The sequence below is a fragment of the Myxocyprinus asiaticus genome, chromosome 4 (genome assembly GCF_019703515.2).
Source record: "Myxocyprinus asiaticus isolate MX2 ecotype Aquarium Trade chromosome 4, UBuf_Myxa_2, whole genome shotgun sequence".
Lineage (NCBI taxonomy): Eukaryota > Metazoa > Chordata > Actinopteri > Cypriniformes > Catostomidae > Myxocyprinus > Myxocyprinus asiaticus.
The window spans coordinates 5,040,159-5,062,354 of NC_059347.1; the positions used below are offsets into that span (position 1 = coordinate 5,040,159).

The 22,196-nt window shown below is 39.0% G+C and overlaps 1 protein-coding gene across 9 annotated transcripts in view; it reads right to left on the minus strand.

The window, feature by feature from the left end:
* Positions 1 to 8,221: 8,221 nt before the first annotated feature.
* rgs3a (regulator of G protein signaling 3a) overlaps positions 8,222 to 22,196 on the minus strand; it is a 325,489-nt gene continuing 311,514 nt past the window's right edge. For 8 of the 9 annotated variants that reach the window (XM_051689346.1, XM_051689356.1, XM_051689393.1 and 5 more), the window contains 4 exons: positions 16,045 to 16,146; positions 14,701 to 14,762; positions 13,003 to 13,169; positions 8,222 to 10,005 (listed from right to left, as the gene is read on the minus strand). In XM_051689346.1, coding sequence (XP_051545306.1) covers positions 9,805 to 10,005; positions 13,003 to 13,169; positions 14,701 to 14,762; positions 16,045 to 16,146 — 532 coding nt within the window. In that variant the 3' untranslated portion in view covers positions 8,222 to 9,804. Of the gene's footprint in view, positions 10,006 to 13,002; positions 13,170 to 14,700; positions 14,763 to 16,044; positions 16,147 to 16,312; positions 16,461 to 22,196 lie in introns of those variants that run through there. The other variant, XM_051689413.1, reaches the window with a different exon arrangement.

Below are 22,196 nucleotides of genomic sequence, written 5' to 3' on the forward strand. Positions count from 1 at the left end.
AACCTGGTCGAGATGGGTGAGGCCGACAAGACACGGTTCCTTGCTGCCCCCATCTCCCAGGCTGGCCTATTCGGGGACACTGTCGAGGATTTTGCCCAGCAGTTCTTGACAGTGAAGCAGCAGACAGAGGCTATTCGGCATATCCTGCCCCGGCGCGGCTCAAGATTCCGCACCCCGTCTGCTCGTTGCCAAGGGTGTCCCCCTGTGGTGACTGTACTGGCTCCGCCGCAGCCCGCCCCTTCGGCCTGGCCCTGGCGTGTAGCCCACCGCAGGAAGCAGATGCCACCCATCTCACAGCCGGCCACCAAGAACACACGAAGGTCGTCAAAGTGCCCCTGAGACGGGCGACCCAGGGTCGACGAAACCCATTGCATTGGAGCTGGTAGTAAGACCACTCCATCCCCCAGTGGAGGGCCAGGTGGAGAATCTTTTGTTGCCCTTTCATTTGATTTCACCGCATGCCCAAGTGGCTGCGGTACCCAACAGTTCAGAAAAAGAGCGGTTTCCTCCTTCCCTGGGTCACATACCCAGTGTGCACGGTCATCATCACGACCACCATCCACCATTTTTCCCTTGCAGCTGTGGCACAATCCGCCCCCGATGTGACAGTCTCCACGGGTTGCGAGGACAGGCCTCTTTCTCCCCCTTCCCAGGCTGTTTCGGGGGTGGTCACAAGAAGCCAGGTAAGTGCTTTGATGTCCCTAGACTCAGCACGGCCACGACATGGTGTGGCACCTCAAGCTCCGCCCCGCCGCGAGGCCCCACCTGCCGGACGACATTGTCCCTTTGGTCCCCCTCGCACGGAACTTGGATGCGTGGCTTGCGCTTTCCAATCTATCGCGATGGCTGGTCCGGACCATCCGACTCGGCTACGCGATTCAGTTCGCCAGGCGTCCGCCCAGGTTCAGCGGTATCCACTTCACCAACGGTAGCATATGTCAACCGCCAAGGTGGTCTGTGCTCTCGTTGTATGTCACAACTCGCCCGCCGTCTCCTCCTCTGGAATCAGCAGTGCTTCAAGTCGCTACGAGCCACTCACATCCCGGGCGACCTAAGCGGTCTACCACCCGCGGTGGTAGACACGATCACTCAGGTTAGGGCCCCCTCTACGAGGCGCCTGTATGCCTTTAAGTGGCGTCTGTTCGCTAAGTGGTGTTCATCCCAACGGGAAGACCCCTAGAGATGTGCAGTCGGATTGGTGCTTTCCTTCCTGTAGGAGAGGTTGGAAGGACGGCTGTCCCCTTCCACCTTGAAGGTGTACATTGCTGCTATAGCAGCACACCATGACACAGTGGATGGTAAGTTTTTAGGGAATCACGACCTGATCATCAGGTTCCTGAGAGGCGCCAGGAGGCTGAACCCTTCCAGACCATGCCTCATTCCCTCATGGAACCTCTCTGTAGTTCTTCAGGGTCTACAGAGAGCCCCCTTTGAGCCTTTGCAGTCAGCTGAGCTTAAGGCACTCTCCTTGAAGACTGCCCTCCTGACTGCGCTCACTTCCATCAAGAGGGTAGGAGACCTGCAAACGTTCTCTGTCAGCAAAACGTGCCTGGAGTTCAGTCTGGGCTACTCTCAAGTGATCTTGAGACCCCGACCGGGCTATGTGCCCAAGGTTCCCACGACCCCTTTTAGGGACCAGGTGGTGAAACTGCAAGCGCTGCCCGAGGAGGAGGCAGACCCAGCCCTGTCGTTGCTGTGTCCGGTGCGCGCTTTATGCATCTATTTGGATCGCACACAGAGCTTTAGGATCTCTGAGCAGCTCTTTGTCTGCTTTGGTGCACAGCGGAAAGGAAGTGCTGTCTCCAAGCAGAAGATTGCCCACTGGCTCATTGACACCATAGCTTTGGCATATCAAGCCCAGGACATGCCGCCCCCAGTAGGGCTACGAGCCCATTCTACCAGGGGTGTAGCAGCCTCCTGGGCCCTGGCCAGGGTTGCCTCTCTAACAGACATTTGCAGAGCAGCGGGCTGGGCAACACCCAACACCTTTGCAAGGTTCTACAACCTCCAGGTGGAACCGATTTCATCCCAGGTAGTGGCACGCAATACAAGCGGATAAGCCCGGGATAGCCGGCCAGGTGTATCGCTTGCACATAGCGCCTTTCACCTCCTCTGAGCTGAAGACGTGTGCCATTAATTCCCAGTAGTGTTCACAAACTATGTTCCCTGGTTGATTTCCTCCGAGCCCTGTGGCAGTCGAGTTTTCGGAGAGACTCGCTGCCAGCTCAGTACACGTGCTAACTAAGAGCCCTGTTCTGGGGTAGGTGCTCCACATGTGGCGGTTCCCTGTAAGGTAACCCCATGTGATGTATATCTTCCACTAATTCGTTTCCCTGTTGGCAAACTGTGTCTTCCTTGGGCAGAGCCCCCTCTGCCACAGTCTCCAAGTTTGTAGTAACTCCTCCCTCGTTGGGTAGGATCTACCATGCGACTTCTGCACATGGTTGGCAAGACCATGTGACATATTTTCCACTTAAATATTCCCCCATCTCTTTGGGCGAGGTGTGGTCTCCGCGGTGTCCTCCCCTTGGGAGGGACACCCCCTGACTAGACCTGGCGGCCCAGTTGGATAATCCCCCTTGTTTTTTAGGGAGTGGAAAAAAAGAAGGGGAAAAGAGGCCACGACTGGGTTAGCCTGTCTCTATCTTTTGGGTAGTCGACTTGTCCCCAAGGGCCGTTCGACACTCATAACTATGTTGGGGGAGGTTACGTGTCGGCCTGGTGCGCTGGCTACGAGGCACACAGTTGTCTGCCCGTCACACACCGCCAGTTCACGTAACACAGTTCAGCCAGTTGCGGCGTTTTGTATAGGGACCCCTAGTGTCACTACATCGACACAACGTCGAGTGAGTGACAGATAGGGAACATCCTGGTTACTTGCGTAACCTCCATTCCCTGATGGAGGGACATTGTGTCCCTCCCGCCACAATGCTGAACTACCCGCTGAAATGGCCGGACCTTGTTTTGGCTCCTCAGCATAAAACCTGAATGAGTGGTTGCATACCAGCTCCTTTTATACCCGTATGTCCGGGGCAGTGGCATGCAAATACCACTCTCCAATTTTTATTGGCCTTTTATCAAAGACCAGAGGTGTTTCGGGCTCCCAAGAGTGACCCCTAGTGTCACTACATCGACACAACGTCTCGTTCCCTCCATCAGGAAACGGAGGTTACGCAAGTAACCAGGACGTTTTCTGTGGTAGAGAGGTTTAATTTTGGTGACACTTTCATAGATGAATTAAGGTGCTGTACGAGGATCCAAACGCCTATGTTCTGACTAATAGTTTCAGATCAACAAGTTACTCTCTTAATAGAAGGACAAGGCAAGGGTGCCCATTGTCACCTCTGCTTTTTGTGCTCGCTATTGAACCCCTGGCTGTGCAATTAGAACCAATTCAGTTATTGAGGGTCTGCATATTGGTAATAATAATCATAAAATAAACTTCTATGTGGATGATGTGCTTATTTTTATTTCAATTCCTGTGCACCAGCCCTTCTTGACATTATTCATATATTCAGTGCTTTTTCAGGCTATAAAATCAATATAACTAAGTCCGAAGCTATGCCTGTTTGCAGCTTGAAAGTGATACCAATGATGAGCCCTCCTTTTCCATTTAAGTGGTCACATAGGGGATTTGTTTATTTGGGTATTTTTGTGAGTTCTGAGTTTAAACAGCTATATGAAGATAACTTTGCCCCTCTACTTGCCAAAAAAAGGGAAGACCTTAAGCGATGGGATACCTTCCCTATATCCTGGTTGGGTCGGATAGCTCCTGTGAAAATGAATATCCTACCAAGACTCCTTTACCCTATTCAAATGATTCCTATACTATTTTTCAAAAAAATCTCGAAAGATCTGAGCCATTGGCTTAGTTCCTTTATGTGGAATTTAAAAAAAAAAGACCATATAATATTCTTTCTTTTGCAGTTAGGAAAATTATCTTAAAACAGTGGATCAGAGATAAGGCTCCAACCATAACAGGATGGCACAATTTTTGAGAGATTTAATACCACTTGAATATTTAACCTGTGCCCTTAAGGGACAGCCAGGCCAATTTTATAACATATGGGAACCTTACATAAATACTCTGGGACCTAAAGTTTCATCCATATTACTAAAGGGTTTTCCCAGTCATTCTAGCTCCAGTTGAACTCTGTCTTTTATCCACTAACTGACTGTGGTCGATTGTTGATAAATCGATCTGATTATTGATACTCTTTCTGTGATTGTTTGTTTAATCTGATTTTGTTGTATTGCTTGACGATTGTTTTGCTATGTTTGTGCTTTGTTTAAATGGAACAATCGAATATATTAATAAATAATAATAATAAAAAAGAATACATTGGACCATGCATTATTTGCCAATCAAATAGAGTAGTTTTAGATTTTGCTTTGGGGGCAGATGGTTATACTTTGTTAGTTTCATTCTAGTCGATTTAATGTGGCACTCTTTTGCTGTGACACCTTATTTCTGACGGTCTGTTGGGCAATATTGTGCTGTGTTGAAGTGGTTATACTTTTTTTAGTCTCTGTTTAGAGTCCTCCTTCTTGCCAGTGGTTTGACAATGTTTATGTGCGGGTACATGAGACATTGTTTTGTAGGTTATCCTTAATGTCAGGGACCCTCTTCTGTTTCCTGAGCAACTTTGCTGCTGAGCCCTGGACACACAAGTGACATGTCCATCCTGACCACACATAAAACAATGCTTACACTTAAGTGCTTTGCTCTTTGCATGACTGGCAGCCTCTCCTCCTTGCTCACCTCTCAGCTATTACTGGTCCCATGGAACATCTTTTTCATTTCAGCCATTACTGTTTCGGTTCGGCTACCAAAGTATGAACATCAGAGTCAGTCTGTCTGTCCGTCCATCCGTCCATCCATCCATCCATTCTTTTTTTTTTTATTACAACAGCTGATGCCAAAACTGAAAAGTGCTTCTCTTGGCAAAATGCATTACAGAGTATAACACAACTAACAAAAAAGGGTTATGCTCTGAAAAGGTAGTGTAAACACTCTTTAAACCCATCAGCCAAATACCTTTCTCACCATATATACATAGCAGATAGCCACCTATCCTTTCTGGAAGGATAGTGGTTGTGATCTGAAGTCTGCTCTTTATCCTGATGTTAGAGGTGTTGAGGTGCTGAGTCAAGCATCACTATTTCTATTGCTCATACTTAAAGTCACTGATTTGAACAACCTAAGTAGTAAAATTATGTGCATAACTTGTCTTGCGCCATTTGTGATTCGGGCATGAATGATACCTCAAATCATGCAATTTGCTGAGGAGAGATATTATTACTTTACCAAGAGATCAGACTTTACAAATTTATTGGACAATAAAACAGGCAAAAAAAAAAATAATAATAATAAAATAAATAAATATATATATATATATATATATATATATATATATATATATATATATATATATATATATATATATATTTTATTTTATTATTTTTTTTATTATTTTTTTTTATTTTTTTATGGACTGACATTGAAAGAGGGACCAAATCCATATCGAGGGACCAAAATATCATAAACACTTAGGTCTTTTAGCCCTTAAGCAATCACTCATAACATCATAGCAAAACACTAAAACCAAAAAGAACACCCTAGCAAAACACTCAGTAACTGAATTACAAGGCTCTGACAACGACACACAACTCTCTAGCATCGTGGCAGTGGGATTTTCGTTAGCACCACTAACATTTCCTTTTGAAAATTTAAAAATTAATTTTGTTATATCCTGACTGATTCTCAGTGGAGAAATAACAAGCTCGGCCAAAAGTAAACTTTGTCCTGCTCTTTGTCCAATCGTCTTTGTGTCTTTAAGCTCATGTAAACAAGTGGAAGGACACTTTCTTCCTTCCCAAATGCGTGATGGGCTTTCTCAGGATTGGGTGGGGTTCCCAAGGTTCATCTGACAAGAGTTGACAGCTGTTCATGAGTGCATTCAGACACAGCTGCAAGGCGGCCATGAATATTGTGAAGCTTATCTTGTGCACTCAATGTGTTGGATTAGCAGAGCGATCTAGGACTTTTCAGCGCGGCTGTCAGGGATGTCAACTCTCACATTTGGCATGAGACACACGCTTTCAGGCTCTGTCTTACTCTCATGTTTAATTGGCTAATTTGTAATTTATTATTTATCATAAAAGTAATGCACCTCCCTAATGGCCAATCCGATCCAGCTGTGAGTAAATTATGACAGAATTGTCATTTTGGGGTGAACCATTACTTTAACTGTCATGAAAATAATATCACAATGCAAAAAAATCTTAAAGGTCCTAAAAATAGAAATTGTATTTAAGCAAAACATAATTTCTCATCACCTTTTGATTTAAAGGTGAAATATGACCCTGTTCTTCACAGGTTTTGTGAGATTCACACAGTGACTGTTGGTCTTGTCGCACAAAAACATTCGGTCATGTTTGTGGACTTGTAGAAATAATGCAGCTGTTAATGATTTAATAAAATTATTTTAGAAAGAGAGTTAACCCTTGGAGATATTGCCTCAAAAAGTGAGAGAGTGAGAGATGGTACTGACATGGGATTAAGTAGATGATAATGACTTTGTTTGCATGTTTGTGTGTGAGGGAAAGAAAAGAATAGGCTCGTTATGGAAAAACAATCGCCAGATTGCAATTTCAACCTTAAATTTCTGGTTCAGACTTTTCTAACATTCCTCGTTTGAGGGCCAAAACTTCCTCTACGCACCCTCTCCCTGAAACCACACCACTGAGCACTATTTCATCCTCCATGTGTAGATGCAGCAAACAGGATGTGGGACAGCGTGCTCACAGCTGCAGTATTCTGATTGTTCTCAATGGTGATTTGCATTACTGTACATTCTCATTGCTGTAATGCAGTCATTCTTACAGTATTTTTTATTTTTATTTAAATCAACATAAATTAAAGGCAGAATAACACATACTATAATGTATGCATAATACAACCATGATTTATAAAGTTTTTGAATCAAAATTATATATGAATGATTTTTAATGACATTACAGTAATGAGAACAAGAACAATTTGAGAATTTGCTTGTCATGAAAATGTCCCAATGCAAAAAAATAAATAGAAAATAAATAAATGACCCAGCCATTTTCTTGACAGAATGTTTGAAATGTACTTTTTTTAAAATAATAATAATAATTTAGCCAAATGGAGAAATTTCATGTAATTTAACTCTAGTCATAAATTGGACGTGGGCCCCTTAATAACCAGAGTTTTGAGACACCTGCTTTCCGGCACTCTCTCATGTTACACACATGTGAGCTGGTTAGAGACGTGAGACCATATGGTGTGCAAGAGAGCTCCCAGTTTTGTTCATCGGTTGATAATTCTTTGGGTAAATTTTTTTTTTTAAACAAAATGCTGATAAATTGCATTAAATATGTGTTTAGAAGAGTTGTATGTTAAAATTTAGTGTTTGGTATGGATCATTTTTGAAGGGTGCATATGGATTGCATGTGTGGAGTTTGACCACGTTTTGGTACACATGTGAGAAATGGGTATGTAAATGTACTATTAATCATAATTTTTTTTTTTCCCTATTTGGAATGCCCAATTCCCAATGCGCTCTAGGTCCTCGTGATGCGTAGTGACTCGTCACAATCCGGGTGGCAGAGGACGAATCTCAGTTGCCTCCACGTCTGAGACAATCCGTGCATTTTATCTTGTGGCTTGTCGAGCGCGTTACCGCGGAGACATAGGGAGGGGTGTGTTTGTGTGGAGGCTTCACGCTATTCCAAAGGAGCACTGAAGGGAGGGGTGTGTTTGTTTTGGCAGTTGAGTTCGAATATCAACAGTGTTTCTCAGGAATCGCTGAGTGCGCCTTTAAGTGATGTGTAATGATAATTCTATTGTTTTGAACTGTTGTATACGCCCTTAAAGCCTGGTTAAAAATGCATAAAATGCTGTGATTGATATAAGAATGTATTATGGTGATGTATGCTGAAGAATATGGGTAGACTAATGCCCTGTTTGTATTTTCTTTTGACATTAGCCTCTACCATATTTCATTACCATATTTTTTATTTTATTTTATTTTTTTTGTAATTCATCATTTCCTTTTTTTTTCTTTTTTACCGCCGTTTTTTTTTTTTTTTTTTTTTTTTTGCTTTTTAATAAACAGCCACCAGATATAAAAAACCCCAAAAATATTATTTTCAACCCACCGACTACACACACACACACAAAAGGGCAATATTGTATAATTTTACCAGCGAGTTTTTATTTGTCTTTTGCAGTGACACTGGCTTTTTAAAATCTCTTCTTTTAGCGCTTGTTATCTAAAGAGATGCATTTGATTTGTAAACAGTGAAAATGATAAAATACATTTCATAAAACTCCTTACAAGCAGTGTATGTCCAAGGCAGAGGTGGACCTTACCCTCTCTGCCCCTATTTATTACAACACATGCCATTTAATAGCTTTAAGGTTCACATATTTACATACTGTAGGTACAGCCACATTTCATGGTACACCCACAAAACCTTGCCTGTTTTTATCTTATTTTTTCCATAATATTTTCTTAAGAATCATATATACATCCATTAACCTGGCTGCCAGCTGCCAGGGAAACACATAACATAATAATTTGTGTACATTAGCTAAGGACATACTTACGTTAACTGTAACTCAAGCGGTTTCCGCAACTTCTACAATAAAAGTAATACAGAATTAAATCTGTTATTTTTCTAGTAAAAAGTGAAACTTATTCAATAGATAAGCAAAACAACAACAAAAATATATATATAAAACATATTGCACTTACATCAGGACAGCTAAGGACCTGGATTGAAGGGAAAAGGGGGAATTTCAGCAGAGTGCAGTAAACAAAGCAACCATTGGGATTTCTAAATAAATAGGTACATTTTTGTATAGATAAAGAAGGTTGTCTATCTTATTAACAAATATATAGGAAGATCCTATCTGACCTCGTGCCCTATTAATGGAGTGCACGATTGAACTAAGATTGAACAAAATGTTGTATGTGTAGAAAACAAGCAAAAAATAAAGATTAATCAAGCCAAAAAGCTATATAGCTGAGTTGCATTATGTCCTGAGAATACGGTCTCATCCATTCCTTATGTGGAGCTACACTGAATTGCTTATTGGCTATACAGAACACAGTAAAGCATGTTTTGTGTAGTCTTTAGAGACTCTAGAGTATTTCAACATTTATTTATGAATTATTATTTTTTTATGATGCTTTATGCCAGGATTTGGACCCCTTCACTAGCCAAGGGGTAGACCTACATGGAGGATGGGTTCACAGGAACATCATTGAGCAAACAAGTGCATGATTGTAGAGAGATGGGATGAGACTTATGTTTCTCACTGTCCAGACATCGCTGCTAGACAAGACATTTTTTAAATGTTCAGGAAAGCCACTGTGAAATGGAGACATACAGAACATCAGGAAGCCGGTGCTACCAACAGTATTTGATTGGGTATCAGAGGAAGAGGCAATCCAGTAGCTGACAGTCTTTGTATTAAAGGAGACAATAAACTCCTCTATTTTCTCCAGTATGCTAGGAAAACCAATGAAATAAAGTGAATGCAAATGAGAATATCCAGCATTGCTCAGCATGGTGGTACCCCACTCGTCCAGCACCATAAGTTTGGGTGACACCATCTTTTCTATCTGCTTCATTTGTAAACACTGCCTTGTGCATTTCTTCAGTCCCAGTCTTTCTCATTGCATTGATGGATAAAATGCCTGATGAAAATGTAACGCTAAGTGAAAGAAGCCTCCCTAATTTGTAAATGTCTCTTTCTGTGTCATCTTATGAGGAGGAAGATGTCGATGTGGTGCTGGGCTTCTTTTGGTTCACTATGTCCATGTATAGTTCTGAGCGCAGGAATCGAGGGTATGAGTCCTTCTCCATCAGACCATATATCCTCCTCTGGGCCAAGTCAAAAGAAGAGCGACTGATATTCTGCAAGTTCTCTTTAGTGTGTTCCCTGGTGTAGGAATCCAAGTTCACCTGGAGGACAGACAGAAACAGAATAAGTCATTACCTCCAAATCCATTCTAACTTTTTTTACTAATTATTTTCAGGTCTAGGTTACAGACAGCCTAGTCTCAGCCTCAAATCCACAGTCCATTTACCAAATGTCTGATACGTAATACACAAAATGGCAAGAGCTGGCTGAAATCACTAGTTCCAATCCGATTGGCTAGTTTTACGCAACTTCCTTAAGTGAGGGCACATAACAGTCCGCCCTGGATACATAGTCACGTTAGCCAAGTCAACGTTTAATACAATGAATGCTTTTGAAGAAGAACTAATAAATGATTTTGCCAAAGTTTGCTAAGTTAGTGGCTTCAAACCTTTGAAAGATATTCAGTTTTGTTTTAGTGTCAAGTAACCCCTCAATAAGAGTTAAGGAAGAGTTAAGTCCCGGACCCCCCATAAGAGTTAAGGAACCCCCCATAAGGCCAAAATAATATAATATGGGTGGGCCCCCTGTTTCATCAAAACTACAAAACTAGAAATATTGTCCATTATCTGTCCGAGATTTCATAAATAATCCAAACTAGATTTTTTTATGTCAGAAAATTCTAAACACATCCGAGTGCAACGCGCTGTTTTCTAAAAGATCTTACAGATGTGACAGAGTGACACTGGCAGAGTGAATCCTTATTTTCACCTCACAGTAATGGTGAGATACAATTCTTCTTTGATTTATGATTGTTGGTACTTCTAAATTACTAACATTAAATTATATTTTTTCTTAGAACTAATTAAACAGTCACTAGAGGTTAATTAATATGCACACAGTTAATATGCACATAGTTTTGCCGGTATATATCTAACAATACACGTTTCAGATTTCCGATTTAATTAGAGATTTTCCAGCAAACTCCAACAAACCCTGACAATCACATGCTAATCAGTCTTGAATGTTGTAAGTAACTTATTGTTAGTTACAATCAAAAATGGCTGTTATATGAAAGTCTTATCAGTATAAAATATTAATAATATTTTATCAAATGTGTATTATATGCAATATAGACATCGCTTACGCGTATGTTGGGTAAATTTTACTGTTCCATATCTATCAAAAAAAAAGTTATTGGCCAGAATAAGATGCAGTCTGGACCACACTATATGCCGCAAGTCAAAAGTCTGGCTACGCAAGACAAATCAGGCTGAACGAGAACTTGGGTTTGACTTCTGGAAAGTGCTGCTCGTTCCTGCTCTTCTCATTTTGAATTTCCAAGATGCTCTCCAAGTTTGAAAATAAAAACATGCACTCAATCTATCTGGTGAGTGTTACACAGCCAAATTGGAATCCATTTGTCAGGCATGACCTCATATCATCCACAGCTTTTTCAATCTCTTTCTGGGAGTCTTCGACAAGCTTTTCACATTCATCACACGTGCCTCTTTTAAACATGAAACAATGCAATGCCAGTCTTCTGACTACGTTGACAGAGTATTTTTGGAAGGGCCGTAAGCACAATATACTTTGAGGGGGACAAATCCCCCCCAATAATCAAATATGGCCAGATTGTCCCCCCCGCCCCCCAATAATTGGTATCCTTTTTACTGTTCTGCTGCAGTCCATTATGTCTAATTGTCATTAAATTGTTGCAGGAATAACATAATCGTTTAAAAAAGTTTCATTTTTACCATGCTCAGTAGTCTAACACCACTCATCAATGTCATTTGAGATAGCCAATCAAATCGATGAAGGCGGGACTCAAGTTCAAGACGCTAAACGGGAATCTCGTGGATTATTCCAGCACCGCACATCAGCAAGCAGTTCAGGTTAAGAGTGTTAGTGTCATGTGAGATGTAAGTACTGTATCTAAATAATCATCTAATATTTGACCACTGTTTTATGATTGAAATGTTGTACCGTTTTGAATTTAAAATATGTCACGTACAGTACGTGATTTGTATGTCATTCATAACTGTGAATGTGAAAACATTAATGAAGCAGTTTTCAGTGAATCAGGCTTAAGACAAAGAGCAAATGTGTGTATATTATAAAGGAATTGAATGAATGTGGTAATCTGACAGGCTTTTGAAGTAGCTTTTTAGAAAATTCTCTTGACATTGTCTAAGAACATTATCTATATAAAAAAACAAAAACAAAGTAGAGTGTTATCACCCTCAGATTAGAACTAGAACATGGTAAGACCTGTGACTTCTATTGTGCTTTTAGGTTTTGGCAAGGACAGTGTCATATATTATTAATGCAAATATTTTTAGGTAATGATTTAAAATCAATTTAAGATTTTCTAAATAATTTATTTATATCTTTAATTAATTCTGAATTTTGTACAGCATCTCCTAAGAGTCTACTTTTAAAAGTTTTGAGTATCTCCTTGTCAGGTTTGTGCACAAAAAAAATGAGCCACCAGTTAAAGGAGTAGTTCACCTAAAAATGGAAAAGGTACACACTCATTTCCTCACACTTATGTTGTTCAAAACCCATACGCTGGGGGTTTTCTTGGAACATAAAAATATATATTTTAAGCAGCTCTATTCCACAGAATAACAGTTTACTGTAAGCAGGAGCTGTTAAGCTTCATAAAGGACAAATACTATAAAGCACTATTAAAGGCTCAGTATAAAGACATCATAACAGTAGTCCACATGACAAGTGTATTATATTCCAAGCTTTCTGGAGACACACAACAGCTTTGTGTTGTATGGACTACTTTTATGGAATTTTTCTAATGATTTTTTTCCTCTTTGGACCTTGACAGCAGTGGTCAATATGAACTGTTGTTGAGTGGAAAAGAGCAGCATTAGGATTCTTGAAGAAAATATTGTGTTAAGATTCTACTGGGAGGAAAAAACAATAAGGGACAACTTGAGGGCAGTCATTTTGTGTATTTTCTTTTTGCTAACCAGCTGACACAGTCATGTCATTTTACAGATATGTAGGATTACGATTCCAGTAGTGGTTCAGTACCTCTTTCTGCAATCTGCATAGTTGTAATAAATACGACAGTTCATGCTCACCTCCTTACAGGACTGTATGGCAATGTATTCCGAAAATATTTTCTTAGCTTTCGATACCATCTTGGACTGTGATTTAATCTTCTTGTAATCCTCACAGGCCAACCAGAATTCCAGATTCTCTTCACTGAACTCTGTGCGTAAGAAAGCTCTGAATGCCGCCAGTCCATCTGATGAAGCATTGAGAAAATAAAGAGGCAGAAAAAGGGGAGATGTTATTGGATAAACAGAGAGATCCATGGCAACGACTGCCTCCACAGAAGAGGCAGTGGTGAGCATTGAACTCTGAGTCACCGCTACCACATTAACTTGAGAACACAACTATGACCAATGATTTAATTACATTTCCACTCCTGCGAGACTTCCGCTTTCGTGCCCTGGGCTCAATATAACTACATTTTCATAATTATTTAATCAGTATTTCTTATTTTATGTGCCTACTTCTGCCATGATTTAACCGGAAAAGCTAACCCTCCCATTCTTTATGTGTCAGGTCCCCAAGTCTTTACAAGTTGCTTTAGTAAGAAAACATCTGCCAAGCAAATAAATGTAAGCACTGCAGAAGTATTAAAATTTGTATTGATTTTAAGTCTTTACATCTTTATGTAATCTGTAACATCAATGAAGTCACAGTTTTTTGTATGGAAGCAGCTACACTGCAAAAAATCAGTCTAGTTTTCCAGTAAAAATATCATTTACAAAAAAAAAAAAAAAAAAAAAAAAAACACTGCATAAGATGTTTTCAGAGAATATACCTTGGATATTAGTGTATATACATATATATATAAGTGTACAAAAAATTGCCAGTGCCACAAGAAAATACATTTATATTCAAGATACAGTCTTAAAAATGATCTTAGTTGTGCTTATCAGGTGAATTTTCTCGTTGAATATGATTTTTTTATTTATTTATTTTTTTTTTGCAGTGTGTGCTGACAGTAACAGTGGCTTCCTTACTACAATAGCACTGCAAAGGTATTTAAAAATTTTTTTAGATTTAATTTGTTATGACTCAATGAAAAGGCACCCAGTATTAAAATAGAAGGAAGTGCGGTCCCGTCCCTCCACATGAAAGCACCTTTCCGTTCCCATAAGACTCTGCTGATAACAGACTCTAGACGCTCTCAGCCTTTAATATGAGGGAAACAATTCCTGTGGAAGTAGACATCGCCTGCCCTAAATCTCAGCACTGTACATGCCCTTATTGTGTCACAAGTACTCAGCATTGCCTATCAACATCACAAACGAGTGAATGAGACTGAAAATTGAACAGGCAAGTCACCAGAAGCCATGATGGTGGCCAGTGGCCATATATAGAATATTCACAAGAGCTTCTGTCAGTGCCCTTTAATCTCTGGAATTTCTCAGTTCCATATTGATACAGGGCTCAATTCGTCAGGGATTAACTACTGTGAAAGCCATTGACTGCCTTCAACTGTCCATTCATTCACTCATTCAGAGCAGCACTGACTAACGGAAGGAAGTCAAGAGAAAGCATGCGTGCCTAACACAACGCAACAATGCAGCAGCATTCCCTGTGGGTTCCAACAAACCAAAGGACTCAACCAATAAAACGGTGTCATTACATTCTTGAAATATAAAGGTTAAACATCAAATCAAATCCAAAACAAGTTTATTATGTTCATAAATACATTTGAAATATAGAAGAATATTTGAATGACAGAATAGAATATGTCTTACATTTGTGGATGAGCAGCTTATCTAAAGATTCAGCCCACTTCATGGCTTCTTCTGGCGTGGGCCTGCAAATAAAAGCAGAGCGGTTTTTAAGCAAGCCCATCTCTGTCAGGTTTCTCATTGTGTGACCCATCCGAATGGTCCAGGTATGTGTGTAAGAGAGAGAGCAGTCGTGCGGAATATGTGAGCATCAGTCAGTGTGCATGAGTGTCTGACTAGCTCTCTGTTGGAAGGCTTCTTTTATACTCCCAGAAAGGGGGGGGGGGCGACTCCACCAATAGCATGTCATGTCACCATAAGGATCCGCCCACAGCTGCTCTAAAAAGAATCCATTCTTGCCTTTATGTCAGTCTAAACATGTACAGTCGGCTGCTTTAACACACTTTAACACTTGCCTAATAAGAAGTGAACTTCTGTATAAGCATTATATGACATGAACATAACTCAGAACCTATTGGGCAACTTTAATATAGTCAACAGAATATAAACATTTATGATCTTTATTTTGTGCACTTTCATGGTTTTAAAATGACGCCCGATTATTACAACTTACTTGTAATTTTTATGTGCATTTCTATATAAAAGCAATGCATATTTTCCAGATATGCAGCGAGAACATTTGAAATACATTTGAAACACTAACAGTATTATAGGTGACAAATGAATATGATAGACTCAAAGCAGACCTGAAGAAGACAAAAATATATTTCTACCACAAAAAAAAAAAAAAGTTTCAATCTGCTGAACTGTGTGCCTGTGATAGCATATGCCTTGAATATTATTTAACCCTTTGAACCCATCCACTGCAATGCACAGATCTTTGAAAAACATCATGGGTGATTATCTTTGACCCTTACCCATAACTGTATATGACTGCCAAGTTAAAATACATGTGTGCCAAGCAACACAGATTTAAAGTCGCTGATGAACGTGGTGATGCACATAGTACCTCTTATAAACAACCTTATCTTTTATTGCAGTGGATAGTGTAATTATCTCAGAATACATCCTTTTGGAATAAAAAGATCAGGAATGATTATATTAAATATTTTTGTGATTTAACAGTTTATGCATGAAACGGTTAAAATGCATTAATGTTTCCGGTCACCACTTTACTTCATATGTGCTATTACAGGGCTACCATGAGTTAATATATAATAATATTTAAGCTCACATGTTGTTAAAATCATGTCCATTCTGTCCATTTACATTTTCTGTCCTTTCTCAGTCAGCTCTGTCTCTTTCAACATGAGCAGGGAGCCGCCAGCTGGATCACGACCCAGGAAGCAGGTGAACACCACATACACACACACAAACACTTACACACAGACACAAACACACACTTACTTGATCGACCTCATGGATTTGTCAAGTTTGCCAGATGGGGTGCTTCCTGGAGACTCATTCCTCCTCCTCAGGAAAGCAAGCCGGTTCTTCATGTCTTTGGCCCTACACACGCAGACAAAAACAAATACACAAGGAGAAGAAAAGAAGGAAAGGAAGCTTTAGTCCTGCAGATCACAGCAAAACAAATTAAATACAGTCATGGACAGCACATCCCCATAAATGCAAATCATGTCCGCATGGTCAAACCAGAAATCCAAAGTCTGTTTACATTTTCTCCTTAATCAGCAGTTATCAAAGATGCAGCGTTTAAAGTTCCCGGCTGATCCGTTTTGAAAAACTCGTTCTGTGTCTCTCTCTTCCCCTCTCCTCTTCCTCCTCACCGGTCCTGTGTCTGAGCGAGCGAGTGTTTGAGTTAAGGGAGGGATGTGCCACTCTCCACCATCACTACACTCTTTAGATACCACCAGGGGTGGTAACTCAGGGCGAGGTGCCCCGGGGACCGCTGTCGAGAACAGCTGCATCTCCAAGTTTCCAGCTTCCAAAAATCTGACCGTTCACCCCTGGATCCAAGTCTCATGAGAACCGCACAGAGCTCAGTTTCAAAGTGAAATCTCCAGACGCCCGTCCTCCCTTTGCCTGACCTCACGTGCCTCTTCCATAGGATCAGACCTTGCATGACACCCATTTCCGCCCACTGATTTCCACTGTGGCTCTGAAGCTCCTCTGCCCTCATCAGCTCCATTTGGCCTCATGTACTGTAGTCTCATGACAGCACCATAAAAAGAGGCTGGATCCCATTTTTGGCATTCCCAGTCCACCTTTCCTAAATAAATCCATTCATAGTCCCACCCCCTCTCTTAAAGGCCATGTGTGGGTCAGTTGGTATAGATTTGATTGGAGTGCTTAATAAAGCAATAACCAAGATTTTTATAGTGATTTTTGCCACAGTGTTGTTGTAAGGCCAGTTGCAAAGCAGAGTAGTAAGCTCTAAACAGGAGTAAAATAGCTGTAGTGCAAGTCTCAACTGGCTTATATGATTTGATTAAAATGCTTACTAATGATAATTTATTTATAATAATCATAATAAAAAATATAGCTAGTTCATTAGCCTAACTGTTAATGGTAGGGCTTTCGGTGAGGTTGTTTATGGTTGCCAAGCTACACTCTTGAAAACACAATAACTGTGACTTGAATTTTTTTGTATTGTTTTTCAGCTACAAAACATTTGACACTGATTGAAATCATTTTATCAAATTTTCATTGATACTCTGTGGTTAGACATCAATTTGCATCCATACTGTACACGGTGACCTTCAGTCCAGCTCAGCAACAGTAGTGCAATGGCAATCAAGTGCAGAAATTTTCAAAGCCTGCTTTTGTAGTATAATAGACCAAATTTTTAGCCCTCTGGGAAGGGTATCGGAAAGCGCAGACGAGCCCCAACAGGAAATCTGTGACTATTTATGACGTGTAATGTTGTACTGAAGCCTGGAGCTGCTCACAGCTGTAACAGCTTTGTCACATCTGACAAAATGGTGACTCAGTGGGCCAAAACACATCACCAGGCTGTTCTCTTTCCAGCTAAAATGACATAAAGAGCTGCCATTGAACCAAAATATCAGGTCAGAGAATTTAAGATTCATTTGTGAAGTTGTTTTATTTAAAACATCTGTATACCCTCTTTTTTTCAAAGCCGAGACAATCAGTGTCAGAGCCTCTAATTTGCTTAGCAAGATGGGCAATGGTATGATGAAATATTCATCAGAAGTGATGTGCAATCCACAAGACAAGGCATGACCATGTTTGAAATGTATTTAAGTTGTATATAGTTTTGCCGAAATGTTGGTAAAACTGATTCATCGGTCAACCTCTTTTTGAAATCATTAAATATGTAAGGGATAATGTACAGTCAGCAATATCCCATTTATTACATGGCTACTAACCAAAAAAATAAATACATGGACATTTTGTATTGATTTGCGTTGTAATTATGTAATTATGTGATAAAAAAATAAATAAATAAATAAAAAATAAAAAAATAAAATAAATCGCTGAACAGCTCAAATCCACCTCCGGTTTGTGTCAGAGTTCTGTTGGTGTTTATTCTGTGAAAATGGCCATCTGACTCCTCAATATTCAGCCTACTACAAGACTGACTACTTGACAAATAAAGAAATAGATGGACATGAAACATTGATTTGCATTGAAATAATTTAATAAGTTTACAGTGATCTGAGAAGCTGGAAAGATGGCTAGCAAATATCCGGATGAGCTGTCTGATAAGTGGATGTGCGGTTGTTACAGACAAATATCAGACCACTAGATGGTGCCATTCACCAATCAGAATTGAGTATTCCAGAGAGCTCTGCAATATATCGTCATCAGTAGTTGCTTTTTGCAACTATCAGTTGTCAGCAAAAATCTACGCCAATAGTTGCCAATTGTTTTTTTGTTTGTTTAATTATTAGTCCTCTGTTTCTAGTGCAGGAGTGTTAGCTAGTTAGAACACCTTGGTTCTACAGTACAACAGCAACCACTAGAGGTAACATAAAAACAACCACTGAGTTCGCGTGGAGTTTGTTGTGCCACATGACTATGATATGCAATCATTTAAGACAAACAAAAAGCTACACTACATACTATTTATTTGATTACAATCAACAGAAGTCCATCATTGAGGGAGTCTATAAAAAAAAATAAAAAATTACATTTAAAACCCTGTCCTTGCCTTAACCCGATTCACTACGGTAAATGGTAAATATAACAGTATACTGGATGTTGTATACTGTATATACTAAATATAATGCTTGGATGTTTTCTGGTTGGGTTGTTGAAGCTTATATTGGTTGTCATGCTTTAACTAATCGGACATTAACTCAGGGGATATTGTGTTTACCGATCGCAAAGTAATTAGGTTTTGTTTTCCGGTGAAGTTACTGTAACATGTTTACTAATACTCATGACTTCTGAGTATTTTATAACATTGCTGCAGTTTCAAGGTTCCCTAAGTGTGTGTGTGCAGCTGTTTTCTTATTTCTTTTACCCCAGTCACAGAAATGCACAAGTTGTTGGATCTCATTCCATTGCCCTTTTAAACAGAGTGGACCATTTAAAATTACATCTACAAGGTGGTTCCCCATGAACGTATGATGATCTCAAGTTGTTTATAATGTACAGATTTCATAGCACAGTAATGTAAATTGTTTATGTAACCGTCTCTCTATTATAAATTTACTTCAGAAAATAATACAAAATGTAAAAAAAAAAAAAAAAAAGTGTGTGTAGTACAATACAAACATTAATGTGTAGTGGACAAAACGCTTGAATAATCATATTAAAAGTATGTAAATGTTATCTTCCTCAAAAAAAAAAAAAAAAAAAAAGTTCTATTTTGGTTATAAATGTGTTAATGAATAACATAATATCAACATGAAAATAGCATTTTCAAAAATGTCACGTATGACACTTGTAGACCCAATGAGGTTTTATTTTTGTGGGTTTGTAAGGATATAAAAATAAGTGCTCCAAAGAGGTTTTATAAATATTCATTTATCATACAAATTCATTTTAATGTTCATGTTGAATTTGACTGACAGTGTTCCTAGAGAAAAGGGTGAAAAAAGTACGTTTTTATATAATACCAGTTTACCAGATTACCAGACAAATAAGACAGCGTTCGCTGATCTACTGTTGATGCATTACTGCTTATACAGTATTTGTAGGCCTTTATGATAATGTTGACTTTATAGTGTTTATTTTGTAATAAATTAAAGATGATCGTAACAGTGATGGATGTTTCATGAAGCTTTGAAATTTTTACAGATCATTTTTTGCGACCCAATGTTTCGAAGCGCGTATCAAACTGGCCTAATAACATAATTTTAGCAGATGAGGCTTCGTTACGTCATACTGTTTCGAAACGTTTCGAAATGTTTTGCGGTTGGATGCTGGGGGCATTGATCCCACAGTGAAACCCTGAATCACTATTTAATGCAGGCTCTAACTCGAGTTGTGTTCCCACCAAAAAAATTTCAACTACAGTACATGATAGTGCACTTTTTTTAAGTAAACCCAATATTGTGCTGATGCAATTGGTGCATGGTGTGATGGGTAAAACAGTCGCTTAATAACCTAAAATTATCTTTTTATTATTACTATTATTATTATTATTATTATTATTATTATTATTTCAAGTCCCAAACTGACTGTGTAGATTATTAACAATGTTATGGTTTTAAATGTTTAAGCAATATTTAAAAACATTTATTTTTTTTTTATACAAAACAAAGTGTTGTTTTACAGTAAAAAAAAAAAAAACATGTATTGTTTGGTATTTTACATAATTTTGAAACAGTAATAAAAAAAGGGCAATTTATATACAAACTACATATTCTGCAAAGATTCAAATCTGTTTATTCCAGGATATTATAGATTACCATGAAAAATATATGACAAATGTATTAAATTAAAACAATTTCAATGCATTGTGTCATTGGAGCTGGCTGCTTTTGACTCAAGTCTTCCCATTGCATTTACACACCTGTGACCAGCAGATGTGCAATGTTTTGAGTGCTTCTCAATTTTCTAAAGCAATAGTTTAAATGTTCGGAAGTTTCAGAAAGCTTCATTTCTGCCTCCTCAGAAAGAGTGCATGTTTTAGGGTTGTTTCTAGCTATAAGCAGTATAACCAAGCCAACAGGGGGCCCCACAAAGTAAGGTTGTTTTTTTTTTAATGTTTTTTTTAATATTATTATTATTTGTATTATTATCATTTTAATATACTAAAAGCTGCGAATAAGACTTAGGCAGCTGTTATGGCTCAGTTATAGGGGCCCCCTTGTGGCCTGAGAGGGAAGGGAGAATGTAACTGCAAGGAGAGTGTTGTAGCTAGACGTGTGCTCAGAGGGTTTTTCATCATCATGAAGCACACCTACAAGTCAGCAGCAGAAAACAGAAAAAAGAAGAGGAGGAGAAACACAGCTAGACCACTGGTAATAAATTAATGTAAGCCAGCTACCTGTCAAGATGGGTGTTTGAGCGTTGTCATGAATTAAATTGCAACAATTAGTTATACAATATTTTGCAGTTGTGTTCTGTTTTTCAAGGTACATGTTTTCAGACATTTCTGCTATAACTAAGGTGTGGACAATAGACATAGTGTAGCTCTCCAACATTAGCTCACAGACTCGATGCTATCTTCGTTTCTGTTAGTTAGCAAATTAGCTAGCTAGCTGATGGTAGTTGCAGCACTGGAGATGGTTCACTCAACCAAATTTGTCTTGTCTGAATTATTTTCAGGTGCCATGTTGAAATATTTAGGCACTACAAAAGGCAGCTGGGGATTCAGGTACACAAATTCCTTGTAAATAGCCATTTTCTATGTAATAATCCCCTTATCTTTCCCCAGTATATTGCAGGCCCATGTTATGCACCAAATCTTACTTTTATCTGGTTATCATTGGGATTTTGGTTGCATGATAAACTGCAAATGGTGTTTTATTCATTTTGGACTCTTTGTTGCCTATCATAGTAAGGTAACTTCCACCTTTTTAACTTCCAAGTGGAAATCTGGACATATTGGTTAACGTGCGCCCCCTTGTTTTGAGCACAAGCCTAAAAGGAAATATTCAAAATGCAATGGCTGTAGTTCATCCCCACATTGTATTACAGGCATAATTTTGGTCTCTTTTGAAAGGAGACACTTGGAAGTTTGTTGTTAAAAGTAAAAATCAATAAAAGTCATGATTTATTTATTTATTTATTTATTTATTTATTTTTATAAGAAAAGCTCACATTTATTGTAAAGTGATCAGCTTTTTTTTATTTTTTATAAATATTTATATGAAATAATATATGACACTGAACTTGTTGATGCATAGAAACATAATGGAGCAAAGCCACAAGTCTGATAATGTTCTATTTCAAACTTGAGGATGATAACTTTAAAACTCTTAGCTATGTGAATCATTTTTCTTGTGATTCTGGTCGCAAATAACATTAGCCGTTAGCATTAGTGCCTAAATACAGAATAGTAAACACTATAAAATAAACATTATCGTGTGCATATATTTTACTTCCAATCATAATTGTGTTGTTATAGCAGTGTGTTTTAATGATCTCATGTGGATTCCAATCATATAATGAGGCAGAAA